The 22732-nt window shown below is 48.5% G+C and overlaps 1 protein-coding gene across 4 annotated transcripts in view; it reads right to left on the reverse strand.

Moving 5' to 3' along the window:
* numa1 (nuclear mitotic apparatus protein 1) overlaps positions 1-22732 on the reverse strand; it is a 96110-nt gene that overhangs the window by 23195 nt on the left and 50183 nt on the right. For all 4 annotated transcript variants that reach the window (XM_052025817.1, XM_052025820.1, XM_052025816.1 and 1 more), the window contains exons 14-21: positions 20907-21029; positions 16226-19468; positions 13760-13828; positions 11469-11570; positions 9878-10108; positions 7928-8118; positions 6562-6808; positions 1836-2127 (exon numbers count right to left, since the gene is read on the reverse strand). In XM_052025817.1, coding sequence (XP_051881777.1) covers positions 1836-2127; positions 6562-6808; positions 7928-8118; positions 9878-10108; positions 11469-11570; positions 13760-13828; positions 16226-19468; positions 20907-21029 — 4498 coding nt within the window. The remainder of the gene's footprint in view (positions 1-1835; positions 2128-6561; positions 6809-7927; positions 8119-9877; positions 10109-11468; positions 11571-13759; positions 13829-16225; positions 19469-20906; positions 21030-22732) is intronic.

Below are 22732 nucleotides of genomic sequence, written 5' to 3' on the forward strand. Positions count from 1 at the left end.
TGTGCAGTTTTGGGCCCCTTATCTTAGGAAGGATGCGCTGATGTTGGAGAGGGTTCAGAAAAGATTTACAAGGATGATTCCCGGAATGAAAGGGCTGACATACGATGAGCATTTGTCGGCTCTTGGATTGTACTCACTGCAGTACAGGAGAATGAGAGGGGACCTCATAGAAACTTTTAGAATGTTGAAAGGACTGGACAGAGTAGATGCGGCCAAGTTGTTTCCCTTGGTGGGCGAGTCCAGGACTAGAGGGCACAGTCTTAGAATTAGAGGGTACTGGTTTAAAACAGAAATGAGGAGAAATTTCTTTAGCCAGAGGGTAGTGAATTTATGGAGTTCTTTGCCACATAAAGCTGTGGAGGCCCAATCATTGAGGGCATTTAAGGAGGAGATTGATAGGTATCTAATTAGTCAAGGTATTAAGGGATCTGGGGATAAGGCCAGAAATTGGGGCTAGATCGGAATAGTTTTAGTTTAGCTCATGGAGCAGACTCAATGGGCTGAATGGCCTACTTCTGCTCTTTTGTCTTGTGATCTTCTCAGGGTAGTGTCCTACGTCCAACCATCTTCAGCTGCGTCATCAATGACCTTCCTCCAATCGCAAGGTCAGAAGTAGGGATGCTCATCGTTCCACAATGTTCAGAACCTGGGCTGATAGGCAGGCACAGTAGTGCAGCGGTTAGCATAACTCTTTACAGCGCCAGTGACCCTGGTTCAATTCCGGCCACTGTCTGTGAGAAGTTTGTACGTTCTCCCCGTGACTACGTGGGTTTCCTCTGGGTGCTCCAGTTTCCTCCCACATTCCAAAGACGTACGGGTTAGGAAGTTGTGGGCATGCTATGTTGGCGCCAGAAGCGTGGCAACACTTGCGGGCTGCCCCCAGAACACTAAGCAAAAGATGCATTTCACTGTGTGTCTCGATATACGTGTGACTAATAAAGATATTTTATAGGTGACAAGTAACATTTGCACCTCGATAATGAGATCCAACGAGAAAATCCAGCTCTCACCCCCTGACATTCAATTGCATTTCCATCACTGAATCCCCCACCATCAATATCCTGGGGGTTACCATTGACCAGAAACTGAACTGCAGTAGCCATATACACAGTGTGGCTACAAGAGCAGGTCAGAGGCTGGGAACCCTGTGGTGATAACTCACTACCTCACTCCCCAAACCCTGTCCACCACCACCAAGACTCAAGTCAGGAGTGTGGTGAACACTCTCCACTTGCCTGGGTGAGTGCGGCTTCAACAACACTCAAGCTCGACACCATCCAGGACGTAGCAGCTTGCTTGACAGGTACCCCGTCCACAACCATTCACCCACTCCACCACCGATGCACAGGGGCAGCAGTTTGTACCATCTACAGGATGCACTGCAACAATTCACCAAGACTCCCTAGGACGCATCTTCCAAACCCACCACCTCTACCAATCATGAGGCCTGATGAAGGGTCTCAACTTGAAATGTCAACTGTCCATTCTCCCCCCGTAGATACTGCCTGACCCGCTGAGTTCCTCCAGCGTTGTGTGTGTTACCTTCACCATCTGGAAGGAAGAGGGCAGCAAAAGCACAGGAACACCACCACCTGGAAGTTGTCCAAGTCACAGACCATCCAGACTTGGATGCCATTCCTCCACCGCCACTGGGTCAAAACACTGGATCTGCCTCCCTATCAACATTGTGTGTGTTCTCACACCTCGAGGGCTGCAGCAGTTTCAGAAGGCAGCTCACCACCACCATCTGAGGGACAATTAGATGTTGGCTCAGCCTGCGAAGCCCACCAACACCCCCCCCCCACCGATCCCATTCCCCTCTCCCGCCAACGTACTTGAGGCAGCGGTGCCAAATGAGGACAGCCTGGAGGACCTTCGGGTGGTAGGCCGGAATCCCGGGAGGTTCATCAAGGCAGCAGTCCCCACATCCTCTGCGCTGCTGCCACCGTCCAGCGAGTCTTGGGACATGGAGCGATTGACGGCCGTCAGCGAGGTGACGGAAGGGGCCCGGTTCCTCCAGCGACCCCGAGGACGCTGGTCTGAGATGTTCGGCTGGGAGGCTGAGGGCTGGATGCCGAGCAACGAAGCTCTCGAGGTGCTGGGCTCCTCGTACTCGACTGTCTGTTTCTGGGAGGAAGGCCAGAGAGCTGCAGTTAGTACAGTCAGAGTTATACAGCACAGAAACAGGCCCTTCGGCCCAACTTGTCCATGCTGACTAAGATGCCCATCTGAGCTAGTCCCATTTGGCCCATGTCCCTCTAAACCCTTCCTATCCACGTAACTGTCCAAGTGTCTTTTTACTGCACCCATCTCTACCACTTCCTCTGGCAGATCACTCTACATACACACCACCCTCTGGTCTACATACACACCACCCTCTTACACACCACCCTCTGGGTGAAAAGGTTGCCCCTCAGGTTCCTACTAAATCTCTCCCCTTCTCATCTTAAATCTATGCCCTGTAGTTCTTGATTCTCCAACCCTGGGAAAAGTCTTTGTGCATTCATGGTTTAAAAAAAAATTGACCAAGACAAACAGCCGTTCAGTCTACAGAAAGTGCAGTGCAGTAGCTCAAGATTGTTCATTATGATTTAATTCATTCTTAGGCTATAAGCATTATTGCTAAGGACAGCCCTTAGTGCCAATCTCCAGGTTAGTATTAATTGTGGGAATGGAAAAATGCTTCTGGGTTACAGCAGCCAAGTGGTCAAATTATTGGACAAGGAGCCTGGAGCAAGGCAAGAGGATCTCAAAATAAGAGGTAGGTCGTTTAAGACTAAACTAGAAATTTTTCAGTCAAAGTGTAATGCATCTTTGGAATTACAAGCAGAGTAACCCCAGCTTCTTCAGTCAGTCCATATAACTGATGTCCCTGGGATTATTTTGGTAAATCTCTTCCACACCAGAATAAGAGGGGGAAAGAAAGCAGAATTGAAAGCTCTTGATCTGAATGCACGCAGCATTCATTGCACAGGGGATGAATTAACAACACAAATAGAAAGGGGTACGATCTAACAGCCATTACAAGAAAGTGATGAAGGTTGGGAATTAAATATACCTGGATACTTTTAGCTGAGAAAGGAGGCAGTGTCTCCTTGATATTAAAGGATAAAGGATCAGGGCTCAGAAAATCACATGGCATCACTCTGAGTGGTGTTATAGAAACAGCAAAGAAGAGAGAACATTAGTGGGAACTGTATACATCTCCAAACAGTAATGGTAAGGTAGGGTGTAAATCAGGATTAGAGGTGGATGTAACAAGGGCAATAGAAGAACCATGGAATTCTTTACCCCAGAGGGTTGGGTAGGCTAGATCACTGGAGATATTTAAAGAGGAGCTTAGAAAATTTTTGAACAATGAGGGCTTTTGGGGACCAATGCAGAGGAGAAGGGACGAGACCTGGGGCAGATCAGCTGCAATCATATGGAAGGGTGGGGCAAGTTCGAGGGGCTTGGTGACCAACTCCTGCTCCTATTTTCTTGTGTTCATTGGTTCCTCCACACACTGACCTAGAAAATTCTCTTGTACGTTTCAAGAATTTATTCTCTGGTTTGCCTGGTCTCCACACCGATTCACCACCCTCTGCAAGAAACTCCTGCACACCTCAGTTTAGAATGAGGAGAGTAGGATAGAAGTGAACCAGTTGATGTCATATATTTGGACTTTTAGAAGGCCTCCAATGAGGTGCCAAAAGGATTAATAAAGAAAATTAAGCAGACAGAATTAGGTGTCATTTACCAGCATGGTTAATGGACAGAAAGTAGCAAGAATAGGGAGTCTTTTTCAGTGTGGGAGGCAGTGAGCAGTGGGTGCTGTTCATGATATATACCAACGATTGGCACCACAGATGCAATATATCCATATTTGGTGATGGTACAAAGCCAGATGGAAGTGCGGGCTGTGAGGAAGCTGCAGAGGGGCTTTGGGGGATGGATGCGGACAGGCTAAGTTGACATGCAAGGACTTGTCCGATAAAATAGAACATGGAAAAATGCAAGATCATCTACTTTGGTAGGAAAAAAGTTTTCTTAAAAAAACAGTGAGATTGAAATGTGCAACTGTTCAAGGGACCTGGGGTGTTGTACACAAATCCCTTAAAAGTTAACATGCAGGTTTAGCAAGCAATTAGAAAGCAAATTAATGTAAAGGGATTTTAAATCAAGAGTAGAGTTACACAGCTCCAGCAATCCTAACCTTTGATGCTGTATGGTGTCTGTAAGATCTCCCCACAATCATGAGGCCACCCGCATCGTCTGTCCGTCCACCCCCACACCCCGAAAGATGTTGCTGAGTGGTTAATCAGCTGCTGTAAACTGCACTGAGCAATTGCACCAAGGTGGGTGTCAGGAGAGTGGGGGAGGAGGGAAAGGGAAGTTGATAGGCCTGTGGCAAGAACAGGTTACAAGAAAAAAAAGTCGAGGAATAGGACTGGTGCAAGTGTTCAGAGCAAGAATAGACTTGATGGGCCAAATGGCCTTCCATGTCATAAGAAAATATGAGCAGCCCAGTGAGACTACATCTGGAATACTGTATAAGGTCTGGTCTCCCAGCCCAAGGAGAACACTTGAGATAGAGGGAGCACAGCAACATTCACCAGACTGATTCTTCTGAAGAGAGTTTGAGCAGACTAGGTCTGTAGTCTCTCAGAGTCACACCGCCTTCCTCATCAGGAATATATTGATCAAGAAAATTCTTCTGGATGCACTTCAGAAACTCCTCCCCTTGTGATAAAATTATCCCAAGTCTCCGTTAATACTACTCTATGGCTCTGCAACCTCTGTAGTTTCCCTGCAAAATTACTCTTCTACACATCCCCGGGTTACCAACATCTGACTTATGGACACCCCTGCATGCGAGTGAGCTCCCACAATATTATTAAAAGTCCAACATACGTAGATACATTTGCTGCTACAAACAAGTTTCCCCTTTCTCCACTTTTAATAGTTGCTCTTTAATCAGCCTTCTGTGCTTTTGATGCCATTCATTACAATGAATAGAGGCCAAAGAAATTCAGCATGTCCCCATCGACCCTCATCAATTTCTATAGATGCACCATAGAAAGCATCCTCTCTGGATGCATCGTGGCTTGGTATGGCACTTGCTCTGCCCGAGGCCACAAGAAACTGTAGAGAGTTGTGAACACAGCTCAGCACATCACGGAAACCAACCTCCCCTCCATGGGCATTGCTTTACCTAGGCAGCAAAGTGTAGACAAAGACCTCATCCACCCCCGACATTCTCTCTTCTCCCCCCTCTCATCGGGCAGTAGATACAGAAGCCTGAAAGCACACACCACCAGGCTCAAGGACAGCTTCTATCCCACTGTTATAAGACAATTGAACCGTCCCCTTGTACTATTGAGATGGACTCTTGACCTCACAATCTACCTTGTTATGACCTTGCACCTTATTGTCTGCCTGCACTGCACTTCCTCTGTAACTGTAACACTTTATTCTGCATTCTGTTATTGTTTTCCTTTTGTACTACCTCAATGCACTGATGTGATGAAATGATCCGTAGATACAGCAGGGAAAACAACGTTTTTCACTATCTCGGTACAGGTGACAATAATAAACCAGTTTATTTTAATATGATACTGTGGAAGTGTGGTTGCCATAGAATGATTGTGTGCTTTACGACTTATTGATGAAATGGATTCAGCTCTGATTACAATATTGGTACTATTGCATAGGTTTCCAACTACAGGCTAACAAATGGTTCTGTTTTTACAGACGTGTGCTGTTGTTAACTTTAAATACTCAGATTGTAGCCTTGATCGTTCTGGGGTATCCTCTCCAGCACTGAAATATCCTCTTTTCTCCCCATTCCCCATCTTTCCCAAACACCTTGTACCCAAGAATATTTCAAACCCCTTTCTGCCAGGTCAGTTATTACCACATCATAATCCTAAGCAATTAATTGTATGTGTAGCTCACCAATCTTATTAAATAAACTTATGTTTACAGGCAGGCACGGTAGTGTAGCGGTTAGCGTAACGCTTTACAGTGCCAGTTACCCGGGTTCAAATCCGGCCGCTGTCTGTAACAAGTTTGTACGTTCTCCCCGTGTCTGCGTGGGTTTCCTCCGGGTGCTCTGGTTACCTCCCACATTCCAAAGACGTAGGGGTTAGGAAGCTGTGGGCATGCTATGTTGGCGCCGGAAGTGTGGCGACACTTGTGGGCTGCCCCCAGAACACTCTATGCAAAAGATTCATTTCACTGTGTGTTTCGATGTACATGTGACTAATAAAGAAATCTTATCTACAAACATGCCCTGTAAGTCTACCTTGGACATTCTTGTACTCCCAGTCTGGTCCTGCTTGGAAAAACTTGGAGAAATGTTGCTGCAGTGCACCCAGAGAAGAGTGCACACTGTGGTTAGTGTGTGCTGGTGACAGAGGGTGTGGACAGAACCAAGAAAAGGTCAATGATCTATGGACAGACATGCCTGCCTTCAATGAGACAGTACCTGCTGATTCCCATCCCTTGTGAATGGGACCCAAACCATTCTCCCTCAGTGGTCCCTTCCCTTCCCACGTCAGGACAGGTCTCCACCCATACCTTTGTCATGAGGATGTTGATGACTTGAGTGGTACGTCTCCGCCCAGATCGGGTTTTCTTGGCTGAGTCCAGACTAAGGTCCCCCAGAGAGCTGAGGCTGGTGTCCATCGTGGACTGGCTGCGATGGGGCAGTGGAGTGAAGTACAGCGACTCCAGGGACTCTGACTTCCTGCGCAGTTTCTGTGTTGCAAGAGATCCATTTCCCTTGTGAACAGCATCAGGGGTCTTGTAACCTGCCTTGCCCCTCCTGAGGAACAGAAGAATCAAGTCAGCATGCTCAGCCTGCATAGAAACATAGAAAACCTACAGCACAATTCAGGCCCTTTGGCCCACAAAGCTGTGCCGAACATGTCCCTACCCTAGAAATTACTAGGCTTACCCACAGCCCTCTATTTTTCTCAGCTCCGTGTACCTATCTAACAGTCCCTTGAAAGACCCTATCGAATCCGCCTCCACCACCATTGCCGGCAGCCCATTCCACGCACTCACCACTCTCTGAGTAAAAAAACTTATTCCTGACATCTCCTCTATATCTACTCCCCAGCACCTTAAACCTATGTCCTCTTGTGGCCATCATTTCAGCCCTGGGGAAAAGCCTCTGACTATCTGAGAAAAGCCTCTGACATGGCGGAGAGGGGGAAGGTACGGAAATGAGCAGATCAGTAGAGAGCAAGAAACATCAAGGATCCCCACCATCCGGGCCATGCCATCTTCTTGCAGCATTGGGCAGGAGGTACAGAAGCCTGAAGTTCCACACCACCAGGTTCAGGAACAGCTACTTTCCTATAACTATCAGGTTCTTGAACCAACCTGCACAACCCTAACCCTACCTGAGCACCGGAACACCACGGACCACCTCATGCTCTACCATGGACTTTTTTTTTGCACTAATGTCTTGTTTCGCATGGTTGTTTTACAGAGTCTTGTATAACTTATGTTCTGTGTGTCTGTACCTACGTGCCTGTGATGCTGCTGCAAGATTCTTATTGTACCTGTACCTCACTGTACTGGGGCACATGACAACAAACTTGATTTGAGATGGCATGAGTGCCGCGCTGTTGGAGGGACCTGTGCTCAGGGAGCATCACACAGGTCAGGGACGGCTGCGCTGTCACATGCCAAGGCCCAGGCTAGCACCCCAGATGAATGTAAAGATCCCACAGTGACTTCTTTGTGGAGCTCCCTCTGCTGTCCTGGGGTCAATATTTAGCCTTCAACCATCAATCAGACTTCTGATCATTTATTACACTTCAGTTTGTTGGAACTTGCCCTCTGTCAAAAATGCTGTAAAATTTACCAAAAACAGGAGCTTTTGGATGTCTCGAGAGAATGAAAGGTGCTATACAAGTGCAAGTCCTTCTTTTACCTGGCTCCTGTATTGTTCCATGCTACAGCTGGCTCCTCCAAGTCACTGAGCTCAATACTGTCCTTGCTGAAATCTGCTTCACTGTCTCCGACCTGAGAGGAGCCCCTCCCGGTGTTGCTACGGGATCTTCTTGTGCCAGCAGTTAAGTGCGACTTGTTGAGCTCCTTCAGCCGCCGGTCAGCGAACTCCACCTGACCAAGCGTCAGAACAAAAACCAAATCAGTCCAGAAACAGATTCGACAGAATCACAGAGACAGAAGTTGCATACAATTCAGAGATGAATGGCTGATTGTGCAAGGATGGAACTGGAATCCTCACTTCACTGAAGGATGCCTTGGTGCATACAGCCTCTTAGTTTAAATGGGAGACCTTTCAGTCCACTCCAGCAACAGAATTAGAACACGTAGCAACTCCTGTTCCCACACTCCTTTATAAAGCATTTACTTAACGAAAATCTTTGAAAACTTTAAAACTTTAGAGACATAAGAGGCTGTTTGTTGGTCCAGATTCCAGCATATGCAATCTGCTGGAGGAACTCAGTGGGTCAAGCAGCATCCGTGGTGGGGAAGGAACTGTCGACGTTTCGGGTCAAGACCCTGCATCAGGACTGGAAACTCCAGCTGACTTCCAAGAGTTCCACTAGGAACCCGGTAATACTGCCATTTAAACCCAGTGTGCCAATCAGCCGAGACATCAAAACTGGTGTGTAATCTAACTGCATCCAGTGGCCTTAGCTTCACATCTTCTTTGCTCAGAAATTCAATACGCAGATTTAAAATGATCAATTGAAGTGGCAGATGCTGCTTTTTGTGGAAGAATTCTATACCTTCATCACCATTTGTGTCACAGTGATACAAAGCTGGCTTTGTCACAGATGACAGAGGGCAGTGATGGAGGTGTGTTTTCCTGACCAGAGGTCTGTGACCAGTGGCATTCTGCAAGGTAGGTTGTAATGTATATTTTAATGAAAATGTCATTTGCAGACAACATGAAGATTGCTGAAGTTGGAAATGTGAGTGGAGAAATGGCAGACAGAGTTTAATACAGACAAACTCGAGGTATTGCATTTTGGGAGGTCAAACGTAAGAGGCAAGTATGCAGTAAATGGCAGGACCCTTAGGAGCGTTGATGTACAGAAGGATCTTGGGGTGCAAGTTCATAGTTCCCTGACAGTGGCAACATGGGCCAATAAACCAATATGTGGATAGGGTGGTAAAGAAGGCGTAAGGCATATTAGCCCTTGTTGGTTGGTGCGCTGAGTATAAAAAGTTGGCAAGTCATGTTACAGTGGTATAAAATTTTGCTTCGACAACATTTGGAATATTGTGCGCTGTTCTGGCTGCCACACTATAGGAGGGATGTGGGGGCTTTGAGAGAATGCAGAAGAGGTTCACTGGGGTATTGCCTGGATTAGAGAGCATTAGATAAGATAATTATTTATTGGTCACGTACATCGAAACACACAGTGAAATGCGTCTTTTTGCGTTACTGGAAATGTGCTGGGGGCAGCCCGCAAGTGTCGCCACTCTTCCGGCGCCAACATAGCATGCCCACAACTTCCTAACCTGTACGTCTTTGGAATGTGGGAGGAAACCGGAGCACCCGGAGGAAACCCACGCAGTCACGGGGAGAACGTACAAACTCCTTACAGACAGCGGCGGCAATTGAACCCGGGTGACTGGCGCTGTAAAACGTTACGCTAACCACTACGCGACCATGCTATAAGGAGAGGTTGGGTAGTTTTCTCTGGGCTTTTCCAGTGTGTTCTAACCAGGGCACAGTGGGGGGTTCCTCCTTTGATATTTCTGGGCGACTGTTACAATTCCCTTATTCTTTGATTATTTTTGCATTTGACTACACTCAGTGACCTGTGTACACCAGGCCCCCAAACCTCTCCAGATTCCCACAGTGCCGACTTTAAAGGTTTCCCAAATCATTGGAATTGCCAACCTGTGCAGAGAGGGTCTTGTTCTTTTGGTTAGCCTCCTTCGCTTCCCTCATGGCCTGCTGCGCCTCCTTGCGCAGTCTCTCGGACTCTGCCCGCAGCTCCGCGCCCTCCTGCATCGCTGCCGTCAGCTGCTGCTCCAGGGAGGAGACGTTCTTCTCTCGGGCCTCCAGCTTCTCCGCCAGCTCAAGGCTCAGCATCTTTTTACTGTCGTAGTGAGTCTTTGCCTTCTCCAGCTACAGTTCAGTGGGTATTTATGGAAGGTGGGGAGGGGGTGTAAACATAACACACTCACCAGTTAACAAGATCAGTTGCAGTACTCTCTCTCCAGCATCCCTTTGCATGCTGATTAACATTAGCCCCAATTCCCCACCTGAATTCATTTTGCTTTATTGCCCTTCCCCACCTGTGACCTCTCTCAGCACCACTCAGTCAGAGTCATACAGCACGGAAACAGGCCCTTCAGGCCCAACTAGCCCATGCCAACCAAGATGCCCATCCAAGCCAGTCCCATTTGACTGCGTTTGGCCCACATCCCCTAAAGCTTTCCTATCCATGCACCTGTCCAAGTGGACTCTTTCTATGCCCCAAGTCTGACAGCTTGTGCATTCCCCACTTTCACCAGTGGAAGCCATACCTTGGGCTGTCTAGCATTCACTCCCTCAATGTCTGTCCCATGATCTCACACCCCTCCTTTAAAGCTGGTGCTGTTCCATCCCAAATGAATCCCACTTTCCACAAATTATCTCTCAGATTTTCTACACTCCATGTGCTGGCTAATGAAACCAAGAGCAGGGATGTTCTGGTATATCTACACTGGTGAAGGCCCAGCTGGTAAACGGTGTGTGGATCTGGTCACCATACCATGGGCAGAACATGACGGTGCTGCAGTGGGTGCAGAGGAGATTCACCAGGATGTTGCCTGGGATGCAGCGTTTCAGCTACAAGGAAGGACGGGATGGGCTGGGAGGGGGACCTAACTGAGGTGTACAAAATTGAGGAGCATAGATAGGGAAGTTAGTACGAAACACTTCCCCTTTGTGGAGGTGTGTAGAAGTAGACGACAAAGGTTTGGGATAAGGGGATTCGAAGGGATTGGAGGAATAATTCTTTCATCCATAGGGTGCCTGAAATCTGAAGCACACTTCCTGAGGGGTTGATGGAAGCAGGCTTCTCACAATATTTAAATGGTATTCAGATAAGCATCAGGAACTTCATGGCACAGAAGTGCTGGGAGATGGGATTAGCATTGATTGATACTCCATGGCTGGCACAGACATGGTGGGCCGAAGGGCCGTACGACTTTGACCAAACCAACTCCATTGCTCTGTCCCTTTCCGATTGACCTCGACCAAGGTTTCAGTCATTTTCTTCTGGTGGTTCACGGGAAAACTCTGTGACCACACTACTGAGAAGCACCTTGGGGAGGTTTTACAGCGAAAGAGCTCTACAAATTGCAAGTTCGTGACTTGTATCATCATGTCCTTAACTCAAAAACTTCACTGAACCGTAGCAAAATATTAGCCAGATCCCACACCTGGTCCATGAACAGCACAGGAACATTTTTCAATGAGGATACAGGTCAGAGACACCAACCTGGGCCTTGACATGCTGCACCATCTCCTCCTTCTCCTTCAGCTGTGTACTGAGCTCCATCACCTGCTGTTCCAGTTTCTCCTGCGTCTCATTATCTCGAGCCTGCAATGGCAAAGCAAATTTTACACTTGGACAGCACGTTCACAATGGAGTGGAGAATCAATGGACACATGGTCTTGGTACACACAATCCAAAATGGCAAGGCAAACCTGCCACACAGAATGCAGGAGGAGCCCATCTGGCTCATTAGGTCTCTGCTGTATCAGTCTCCATCTAATCCAACTGTGCCACACTCTCCCAGCCTCCTACATCTATTCCAACTCATCTCACAACTCAAATATTGGACTTTGACAATTTTAGCATTCTTCATTTGGCAAAGCTCCACAAAAAACAATGAGATGACTAGATACAAAGACTTTTTATATTTTAAATGATGTTGTCCAAGGGATTTATATTGGTATGAGCTGGTGGTTGTGCAGACGTTTGTGTGTGTGAAATCTTGACAGTGTCAAGGCCCCCGATCCACAACTTGGCAAGAGTTGCCTCAAGAAGCCAAAGGCTTCTGGACATGCATTCTGTTAATAAAACATTTCTCAATATTGCTTGCGCCTTTTGTTTAGGTTTTGTGCCATTGCTTTTCCCACAATGAAGCTAAAGCAGCAAATGGATTTTATCATGGTTCCTCTCTTCATTCAGTTCACCAGCTGTATATGGCACCTTACGAATGATCAACGGCATTTCTGTGGACATAGCCCTCAGTTGTGTGATCGCAACACATGTATTTGCACCAGCTTTCAAGTTTACTTTAGCTTTTTTGCCTGGTTGTTGGCAAAATGAAATGGAGAGCACATGAACATTTTGATCTGATCACAAGCGTTTCTTATGTCGCCTGGATCGGAGGACTTCAGTTATAGGGAGAGATTGGACAGGCTGGGCTTGTTTTCCCTGGAGCGAAGGAGGCTGAGGGGTGAGCTGATAAGAGAGGCACAGATAGGATGTAGTCAACATCTTTTTCCCATGGTAAGGGTATCAAAAAGAGGTCAGAGGTTTAAGGAGAGGAAGGAGTTTTAAAGGGAATCTAATTTTTTTTTGATATCTTCAACTTGCTGCCAGAGGAGGCGGGGGAGGCCGATACAATGACCACGTTTAAGAGATATTTAGACAGACCCTTAAAAAGTCAAGGTAGAGAAGGACACGGTCCTAATGCAGGCAAATAGGATTAGTGTAGATGGGCAAAAAGGTCAGCATGGACCTGGCGGGCCGAAGGGTCTGTTTCTGTGCTGTGGAGTTACAGAACATTACAGTACAGTACAGGCCCTTCAGCCCACAATGTTGCACCAACATTTTATCCTGCTCTAAGATCTATCTAACCTTTCCCTCCCACATAGCCCCCCATTCCTCTATCATCCATGTGTCTATCTAAGAGTCTCTTAAATGTCCCTAATGTATCTGCCCCCACAACCTCTTCTGCCAGTGCGTTCCACACACCCACCACTATGTGTAAAAAAAAACTTGGCTCTTACATTCCCCCTATACCTTCCACCAATCACCTTAAGATTATGTCCCCTCGTGTTAACCATTTTCGCCCTGGGAAAAAGTCTCTGACTGTCCACTTGATCTATGCCTCTTATCATGGGTGGTGAATTTGTGGAACTCCTTGCCACGTACAGCAGTGGAGGCCAGATCAGTGTGGGCGTTCAAGGAGGAGATAGATAGATATCTAAATAGTCAGGATATCAAGGGATATGGGGATAAGGCCGGTAATTGGGATTAGAATAGTTTTTTTCTTCTTCTTCCCCCATTCCCCATTTCTATTTCCCTTTCCTTGGAGCAGACTCGATGGGCCGAATGGCCTGCTGCTGCTCCCTTGTCTTGTGATCATCTTGTACACCTCTATCAAGTCACCTCTCATCCTCCTTCTCTCCAAAGAGAAAAGCCCCAGCTCACTCAACCTATCCTCATAAGACATGCTCTCCGATCCAGGCAACATCCTGGTAAATCTCCTCTGCACCCTCTCTAAAGCTTCCACATCCTTCCTATAATGAGATGACCAGAACCAAACACAATACTCCAAGTGTGGTCTAACCAGAGTTCTATAGAACTGCAACAGTTGATTCTACTTGTTCAATTACTGAATGGAGCTGGTGTTAAATGAATACACATTTATTTTTTACTTGTAAAAATTAGCAGGTAGAGCCAAAATAACTTTTCATCGCTGATTTATTGGATACGACTGCTGTAATTTAAAGAGAGAGGCAGTAGCGAGGCTGGGTCCTGTGCACAACTCTTACCATGAGCTTCTGCAGCTTGCTTTTAGCCGCTACATCATGCTGGGCCAGCTTCTGATTCAGATCTGCAATCTGGAACAAACCAAATAAATCCCTTTAATAAACTGACCCGAATCCAAGTGTTTCCAGAGCTAAGACCCCACAAATGTAACTTCATCAAGGAAAGGGAGAGGGAGAAACAACAGCGGGGGAGGAAACACTTCCTATTCTCCTAAACATTGCAAGAGGTTCAGACCAGACCAGCACTTAGGACTTCAAGGTTGCAAAAGTGCATTTCACAAGTTCAACATGTCCCAAAGCACCTTATAGCTGATGTACAGTAAAATTCCAATAATCCAGCATCTTTGGGACTTGTGGGGCTGGCCTAGATTTTCCTGATTACTGGATGGTGTTCCTACTGAATACACAGACATTTCCAGTGAACCCATTGAGTTTGAAGGACTGGGAAACTGAGCCCTGCTGAGAGTTTAAAGAGAGCAGGAAATGGAACTCTGACTTTCAACTTCATGTTTCAGTTTGTTGAAACGTGCTGAAACACACGAGCACTCCAGACCCCAGCAGTGACCACAAGCATACCCACCTTCCTGACCCCTGGTGTTCCTGAAGCTGACCCCAGCTACAACTGCACATCTGGCCCACAGTCTAGACCAACGAGTTAGGCAGATGCTGAACCATCAGGATTTCCGAACAATCGGATACTTGATTATTGGAATTCTGCTATACTTTGTTATGAAGCTCGGTAGTTTGGTGGGATCCATGGCAGCCAACCTGTATTCAGGGAGATCCCACAAGCAGCAAGTGCTAATTATCAGATAATGCTTACATGACCAAGTACTGCTCAGGGTGCATGGAGACATGAGAATGCAGGTGCTGGAACCTAGAGTAACACACAGAGCGCTGGAGGAACTCAGCCCGTCAGGAAGCTCCTCCAGTGCTGTGTGTTACTCCGGGTGCATGAAGATCTCCCATGCTCTTTTTCCAGCTCAATCACGGGACTCATTGCAGGGATGGAAGTTGAGTTGGAAATGGGAGGGAAGGGGAATATGATTTGGTGTACTGACAGGTCTCCTGCTAAACGGTGCCATCATTACTCACCACAAGACAACTGGTACAAGCACGGTGGAGTGAAGGGAAGGCAGGTGGATAAGAGAGATGAACATACAGAATTAAATCAGTAAAAAAAATTATTCACAAGCTTTTCTACAAACTGGAGCCGAGTTGAGAGCTGAGAAAGAACACGCAGTGAAAGATGCCCCACCTTGTGTGACACATACGATGGCCAACAGTACATTGAATGCAGACATGATGAAATTCAGCAATATGGTAAACTATAAGATCAGTAACAGACATCAGGATCAGTCAGAGACTGGCAAAGCTGGAGCCATGTGAAATTCAGAGGTATGAAACAATGCATTTGCAGATAAGGCAATTTACAGTAAATAGCAATAATATTTAAAGGGGGCCGAGGACAAGCTGTGTGCAGTCCTGGTCTCCTGGGTATAAGAAAGATGTCATTAAGCTTGAAAGGTACAGAAAAGATTCACAAGGACATTACTGGGACTGGAGGGCTTGAGTTACAAGGAGAGACTGGATAGGCTGGGACTGTTTTCCTGGAGCAAGAGGAGGCTGAGGGGTGATCTGATTGAAGTTTATAAAATCAAGGTGGATGGCCAGACTTTTTCCATGGTAGTGGAGTCTAAAAGTAGAAGGCGTTAGTTTAAAGTGAGGGGGAAAGACTTAAAGGGGACGTGAGGGGCAACATTCCCCCCCCCACAGAGAGGGTGGTGGGTATAAGGAACGAGCTGCCAGAGGAAGTGGTAGAGGCAGGTACAATTATAACACCTGGAGCATAGACAGGGTGAAAGCACAGTCTTTTTAGCACAGGGGGTGCTAAAAACAAGAGGGCAGGGGTTTAAGATCAGAGGCGAGAGATTTAAAAGGGACATCAGGGGCAGCTTCTTCACACAGAGGGTGGTGCGTAGTTGAAATGAGCTGTCAGAAATAGTGGTTGAGGCGGGCACGTTTAAAAGCCATCAAGATAAGTCCATGGTTAGGAGAGGTTTAGAGGGCTATGGGCCAAATGCGGGCAGATGGGACTAGCTCACTGGCTGGCTCACTCGGCATGGATGAGTTGGGCTGAAGGGCCCATTTCCGTGCCGTACGACTAAGACTTCAGAGGTACGTAGATTGGAAAGATTTCTTTATTACTCACATGTACATCGAAACACACGGTGAAATGCACCTTTTGCGTAGAGTGTTCTGGGGGCAGCCCGCAAGTGTCGCCACGCTTCCGGTGCCAACATAGCACGCCCACAACTTCCTAACCCGTACGTCTTTGGAACGTGGGAGGAAACCGGAGCACCCAGAGGAAACCCGCGCAGACACGGGGAGAACGGCCGAAGGGCCTGTTTCTGTACTGTGTAACTATGACAAGCTCCCTAGCTTCCATCTACTGCAGAATGAATTTACCTGCGCAATTAGCTGCTTTTGTTCCTCCTGAAACTTGTGCCGATCATCCACAACCTTGAGCTTTGCCTTCTCGTACTTGTTGGTCACCTCCTCCACCCTCCTCCTGCTCTCCTCTTCTCTCTCCCTGCTGGCAGCTTGCTCCCCTGCGTGTTGGGAGGACAGCAAGCTCAGCTGCTCGGCGTGGGCCTCCCGGACCTTGGCCAACTCAGCCTCCAGCCTCCCGTGAGCCAAGCCCGACTCTGAGCTGAGGGAGGCTGCCAGCTGGCTGCTGGTCTGCTGGAGCCGTTGGATCTCCTGCTCCTGCTCCAGGCAACGCTGCTTCAGGGCGAGCAGCTGCCCGGCTTCGGCACGAAGCTCAGCCAGCTGTTTCTCCAGCTGCTCCACCCCCGCCCGGCGCTGGGACTCCACCTCATTCGCCTGGGCGCGGACCTCTGCCATCTCACTGCGGAGTTGGGCCAGCTCCCCTTCCTTCTGGGAGGAACTCTCCCGCTCTGCTTGTGCCCGGTGCTCCAGCTCTGCCACTGCCCGAGTCCCCGAGACCAGCTGCTCCTGCAGGCTCTGGATCATCAGCTTCTGGGCCGCAGACTCTGCCTGAAGTGACTCGTTCTGCAGCCTGGCCGCCTCTGTGGCAGAGTCTCTCTGCTGCACCTGCTCTGTCCGGAGGGCTTCCAGAGTTTCCCGCAGCCTCTTCCCAGTCTCTGTCACCGCGGCCACCTCCTCCCTCAGCTTCGCGCTCTCCCTTTGCTCTTCCACATACTTCCCCCGCCAGGTCGTGATTTCCGACTCGAGAGCGCGGGTCTTTTCCCTTTCCCTCCCGAGCTCCTCCACGTGCAGGCTGACCTTGTCCTTCCAGGCCCGCTCCGCCGATTCCTTCTCTTGCAGCGAGTCGCGGAGCTGGGCCCGGAGCGCTGCCTCGTGTTCCTGGGTACGCGAGCCCCGCGCATTCATCTCGGCCTCCAGCTGGGCCAGCGCTCGCTGCTGCCCCTCGCGCTCGCGCTCCAGTTCGGTCACCTGCGACCGCAGCGCCTTCATGTCCGCCAGCCTCTCCTGACACAGGCTGCGGGAAGAGCACAGCTCTTCCTGGGCGGAGTCTGCCTTCTGCTTGTACTGGCGGCCTGCCTCCTCGCTTGCGGCCAGCTTGGAGCCCAGCTCGAGCAGCTCCTCCTCCCTCTTGCTCAGGGCCTGGGTGTAACGTGTCAGCTCGCTCTCCTGCCTGGCTAGCTTCTCGCCAGTGCTCTGCGCGGCTGCTGCCTCGGCCTGGAGCTGGCTGATCTTTGCCTCCTGGAGCCGGCTTCGTTCTTGCAGCTTCTTGATCCGTTCCCTCGCTGCCTCCTCTTGGGCCTTCCCTTCTTCCGCGGCAGTGAGTGCGCTGGAGAGCTCGCTCCGCAGAGCCACGAGCTGCTCTTGCTGGTCGCCGATCAACTGCTGCATCTCGGCCCTGCTTGCTCGTTCGGCCTCCCGCTCTGCCTTGGCTGCCGCTCTCTCCTCCTGCCACTCGCGCTGCTCTGCCTCCGACCTCCTCAGCTCCTCCAGCTGGTTGCGCAGTGACCCCACCTCGGCCCGCAGCTGCTCTCCCCGCACCTCCCCTTCTCTCGCTGCCCTCTGCGCTGCCTCGAGGCTGGCCTCGAGTTCGGAGACTCTGCTCTCCTGCTCGGCGCTCCCCTGCTTCCACTGCTCCTCCAGGCTGGCCAGTTCCGCCCGCGCTTTAGCGAGGTCCAGCTGCGCCTGCGCTTGCTCAGTGGAGTTCCTCCTGGCCTCCTCCTCCTGCTGCGACAGGTGCTCAGATGCTTCCTTCTGGGCCGCTTCAAACTTCTCCCGCCAGCCGGCCGCGTCAGCCCTCGCCTCTGCCTCCTGCGCCGCCGCTTCCTTCAATTGCGAAAGCTCGCTCTCTGGCACCAAGACTTTCCCCTGCTCCTCGGCATTCAACTGACCCAGGCGGGCCTCAAGCTCGCTGTTCTTCGCCCTCTCTTCCAAGAGCTCGGCCTCGGCCTTTTCCCTCGCCTCCTTCAAGTCCACAATTGCGGTGTCTAACTCGGCCTCCTTCTGCTGAGCACCCTCAAACTTTCCTTTCCACAAAGCAGCCTCTTCACGGAACCTCTCTCCTTCTTTTTCCCTCTCCTCAACCATCCGCAGGGCATTGGAAAGGTTACTCTGAAGCTCGGCTGACCTCTCCAGTTGCTCGTCCACTGACTGCTTTGCCTCGGTCCGAGCCAACTCTTGACGCTTGAGTTCCTCTGATAGCTGGGCCTTGGTTTGATCACGTTCTTCTGTCAGCTCCTTCAACTCCCGAGTCAGTTGGCAAATCTGCTTTGCTTCCAAGGCCCGAGCCTCTTCCCACTGCTTCCTTTCGTTCTCCAGCCCCTCAATGGTCCTCTGCAGAAAAGTGAGCTGCTCCTGAAGGGCCTTGTTTTTCTGAAGAGCCTCAGCAAGACCTGTCAACCTGTTCCTGTGCTCCTCCAGCTCCCCTTTGGTCTCCTGGAGCTCCGTTTTAAGAGCTGCAACCTCCTCAGAATGGCTTTGCTTGTGGGCGTTGCAGGCAGACTGGAGGTTCTGGTTTTTGGAAGTCACCTCTGCAACTTCGGTGTCCAACATCTGCACCTTCTGCATTAGCTCGTTCCTCTCTTTCTCCAGGGTTTCGATGCCCAGCTGATTACCTTCCAACAACTGAATTTGTTTATTGAGCCTCTCCATTTCACTCTCCTTCTCTGCTTTCAAGGTTTCATACTGCGTGATAACAGAAACCTTCTCATTGCAAATCCTCTCGGATTCTTGCTTCAGGGCTGTCATTTGTTGCAACGTGCTCTCCCGTTCAGCTTCCAACTGCTTCTCAAATCCCTGCAGTGTTTCCTCCTTTGCTCGCAGGGTTTCACCGAGGGTCTCCAGTTTCGAGCGGAGATCGAGAACAGCCTGCTGGGCCACCTGCTCCTTGTTCTGGGAGTCCTCAGCCAGCTGGTGCCTCAGTTTCTTCTCTTCCTCCAGCTCCAGTTCCTTCTGCATCAGAGAGTTGTTCACCTTCATGATCTCCACGTTCAAGGTGTCCAGTTGCCCCACGAGTCTTTCCTCCTGCACCCGTGCAGCCTGCTCGAGCACCCCCTTCTGGTCAAGCAGCTCCGCGATGGACTGCTTGAGGCTGCTGACGGTCTCCGTTAGCTGGCTCTTCTCCTCTTTGTGAAGTGTGCTCTCTTGTTCCAGTCCTGCAGCTTTAGCTGTCAGTTGTGATACCTCCAACTTCAAAGCTTCCAGCTGCAATAGTGACAATAAGTTGGGGTTTGGTGGGGGGGGGGAGGAATAAAAGTTGGAAGGGAAAAAAAACAAAGCAAAGTCTTAATGTTTTGTATTCACTTGAACGAAGACAAACTATAATCTGATCAAACTGGTAAGCTAGTGAAAACACAATTCCCCTGCCAAGGGAGTCCACGGGGGAGAATTGGAGTCAGGTTGTTCGAGGTAGAATCTGGGGGCATTCCTTTACACAGAGGGGCACAAATTCTGGAGCTGAACCCTCCCTCTAAACGTTATGTTGGGCAAGGGATGGGAACAGGACAGGTGAATGGAGTCACAGAGTCATACAGCAGAGTCATGGGCCCTGCAGCCCATCACTTCCACACCAACCCTTTTGCCCACTTGCACCAATCCCATTTGCCCAGAATAGGGCCGTATACTTTTCTGCCTTGCCTATTCAAGTGCTTGAAGTGTCTTGAAAAGGGATTATATCCTATTCCACTACTTCCTCTGGCAGCACGTTCCAGATATCAACTACTCTCTCCGCATAAAACTCCTTCCTCTCACCTTAAACTTATGCCCTCGTTTTTGAGGGAATTGAGAGAACAGTAAGCCACCCCCAGACTAAATGGCTAAACAGGCCGATTGGCTCCACCTGTCCCAATGTTACGAGACAGCGCAACATACAAACACGATGAAATACTTGACTACTTCACAATGAATTGGGCTGGAAATGAAGCAAAACTTGGTGGTGATTTCTGGCCCAGAAACAGCTTTGATTGGCAAGCGAATGATATCCCATATATAACCCTGGATGCTCTTCCATTGGTCTCACAGGGTCAATGGGTCAAATGGCTTAAACCTTTGTGCTTCTTCAGTCTAGGAGGGCCAACACCATCATCTTAAATGGGATGCTCCCTCAGTAAATCAGTGTTCAAACCACAGCTCAGGTACTTGAGCAGAAAAGTCTTGGCTGAGATTCCAGCAGAATGTTGCGGGAACGCTGCACAGTCAGAGGTTTATTCTTTGAAAGATGTTAAGCCAAGACAGCCTTTGCCCTCTCTGGATCACTAAAGAACAGATCTGCCTTCAACCAATATTGTTATAGAATATACAACATAATTGTCAGATTGCAAATCAAGATCCTACAAACACCAATGTTGTTTAATTGCAACAATAACTACAGTCAATTAAGCATTTTTGAAGTGTAGAGCTCTTTGAATCGCTCAAGCTTTGTAAAAGGTGGTTTTGAAATGAAAGCTATTTTCCCCTGGATTGCAGTCATTCACTACCTTTACAGATCAAGCTAACCAGGCACTCATAATACAAACATGTTCAATAAATCTATAATGAGAAGGGTTCAAAAGAAAACTACTTCATTACAGCACTTCCAAAATAACAGACTGCCACTGTCTCCATTCAACACAAAGTCCTCATTTCTTTTTAAAATGTGACCTACCTGAAGAACATCACCCATCACCTCTCCTTTCACTTCACTTGAACTTTCCCCAGCCACTGCAAGCTGATCTTCCATCAAGGATATTTTTCCTTCCAATATCTGTATCTTCTCTTCCATCAGTTTCTGACACACACATACACGTAGACAAAGAACACAATTAAAAAGATGAAAATTCACACCAGACACTAAGAGACACACAGGCACCCCACAACATCTGGCACAACACAAACACCATCTACACAGCATCCTTCACACACTCAGAACAGAAGCTACAACCACACCCCAAGACACACCATCATGACCTATGCCCATGATAATCAAGTCCAATTTAAAGTCACTCCACGTTAAACAAGCACTGTTGCTTCAGACAAACGAGCCCATCCAATGTGTACATAGCAAGGACCCATGAACACTAAGTGAGGTGAAAGATCAGGTAATGTGTCTTTTGGTGGCAATGGTTGCTGTCAAACAGATCCTAGAGTCTTGCACACTCCCTCAAACAGGCAAATTCAGAATCAGATTTATTATCACCATCTTATACCACATGAAGTTTGTTCTGGGGCAGCAAGGCATAAAATTACTACAAATTACAAAATAAATAAATAGTGCGAAAAAAAAGGAAATAATGAAGTAATGTTCATGGACGATTCAGAAATCTGATGGCAGATGGGAAGAAGCTGTTCCTAAACCGTTGTGTGGGTCTTCAGGTTCCTGTACCTCCTCCCTGACGGTAGTAACATCTCATCCTTTTGGGATTGGGTGAACGATGTAGGATAAGGTTAATCTCCACTTTACCCATGGATACCAGTGTCAAGAAGCTGGTGTGGACCACAGCAGCTCACAGAACTGACCAATTCCCCATCTGTTGACAGCAACAGGTATGAATGACAAAAATGGCCCGATCCTTGCCTCAGTCTCCAATTGGCCACCTGACTCCAATGCCCAGCACCCACAGAGTGTGAGGGAAGAGACCGCTTCACAAAGGTGTGAAGAATTATTTCCCAACATCACTTCTGAACTGTCCGGCCCCCTGGTCTTGACTTGTCCACTAAAGGAAATAATGAATCATCTTATCGTTGTAAACAGTTCAGATCACCCTCATTATTCCAAACTCAAGGGAATACAAACCTTGTTTATGCAGCCTTCTTGGACCAGAGTCCCTGTGTGACCGTACATTGCAATACTATTTAGATAAAGGGTGTACCAATGCAGCAGTTAAGTTACTGGACTAGCAGCAGGAGTTCGGGACGAATGATGCAGAGATGTTCAAATCCCACCACAGCTACTTGGAAAATTCAAGTACATAGAACAGTACAACGCAGGAACAGACCCACCATGTTGTGCCAAATTAAGTGTCTAAGTACCCAATGTCCAATATCCCTCCACTCTCTGCACATTCATGTGCCTATCTAAGAGTCTCTTAAACACCTCTATCGTATCTGCCTCCACCACCACCCCTGGCAGCACATTCCAGGCACCCACCACTCTGTGTATAAAAAACAAAACTTGCCCCACACATCTCCTTTGAACTTATCCCATCTCACCTTAAATGCCTTCTAGTATTAGACATTTTGACCCATGGAAAAAGATAGCAGCTGTCTACTCTACCTATGCCTCTCAATTTTATAAACCTCTATCAGGTCTCCCCTCAGCCCCTGCCACTCCAGAGAGACTAAATAAATCTGGAATTAAAATATCAGCAACTGTGACCATGAAATTACTGGATTGTTGGAAAAATGCATCCAACTCAATTATGCCTTCAAAGATCCCAGAGACCAGACCACATCCTTAAGTGGTCTGATCTCTGGGGCTCCGGACCAGAAATG

The sequence above is a fragment of the Pristis pectinata genome, chromosome 11 (assembly GCF_009764475.1).
Source record: "Pristis pectinata isolate sPriPec2 chromosome 11, sPriPec2.1.pri, whole genome shotgun sequence".
In the NCBI taxonomy this organism is placed as follows: Eukaryota; Metazoa; Chordata; class Chondrichthyes; order Rhinopristiformes; family Pristidae; genus Pristis; species Pristis pectinata.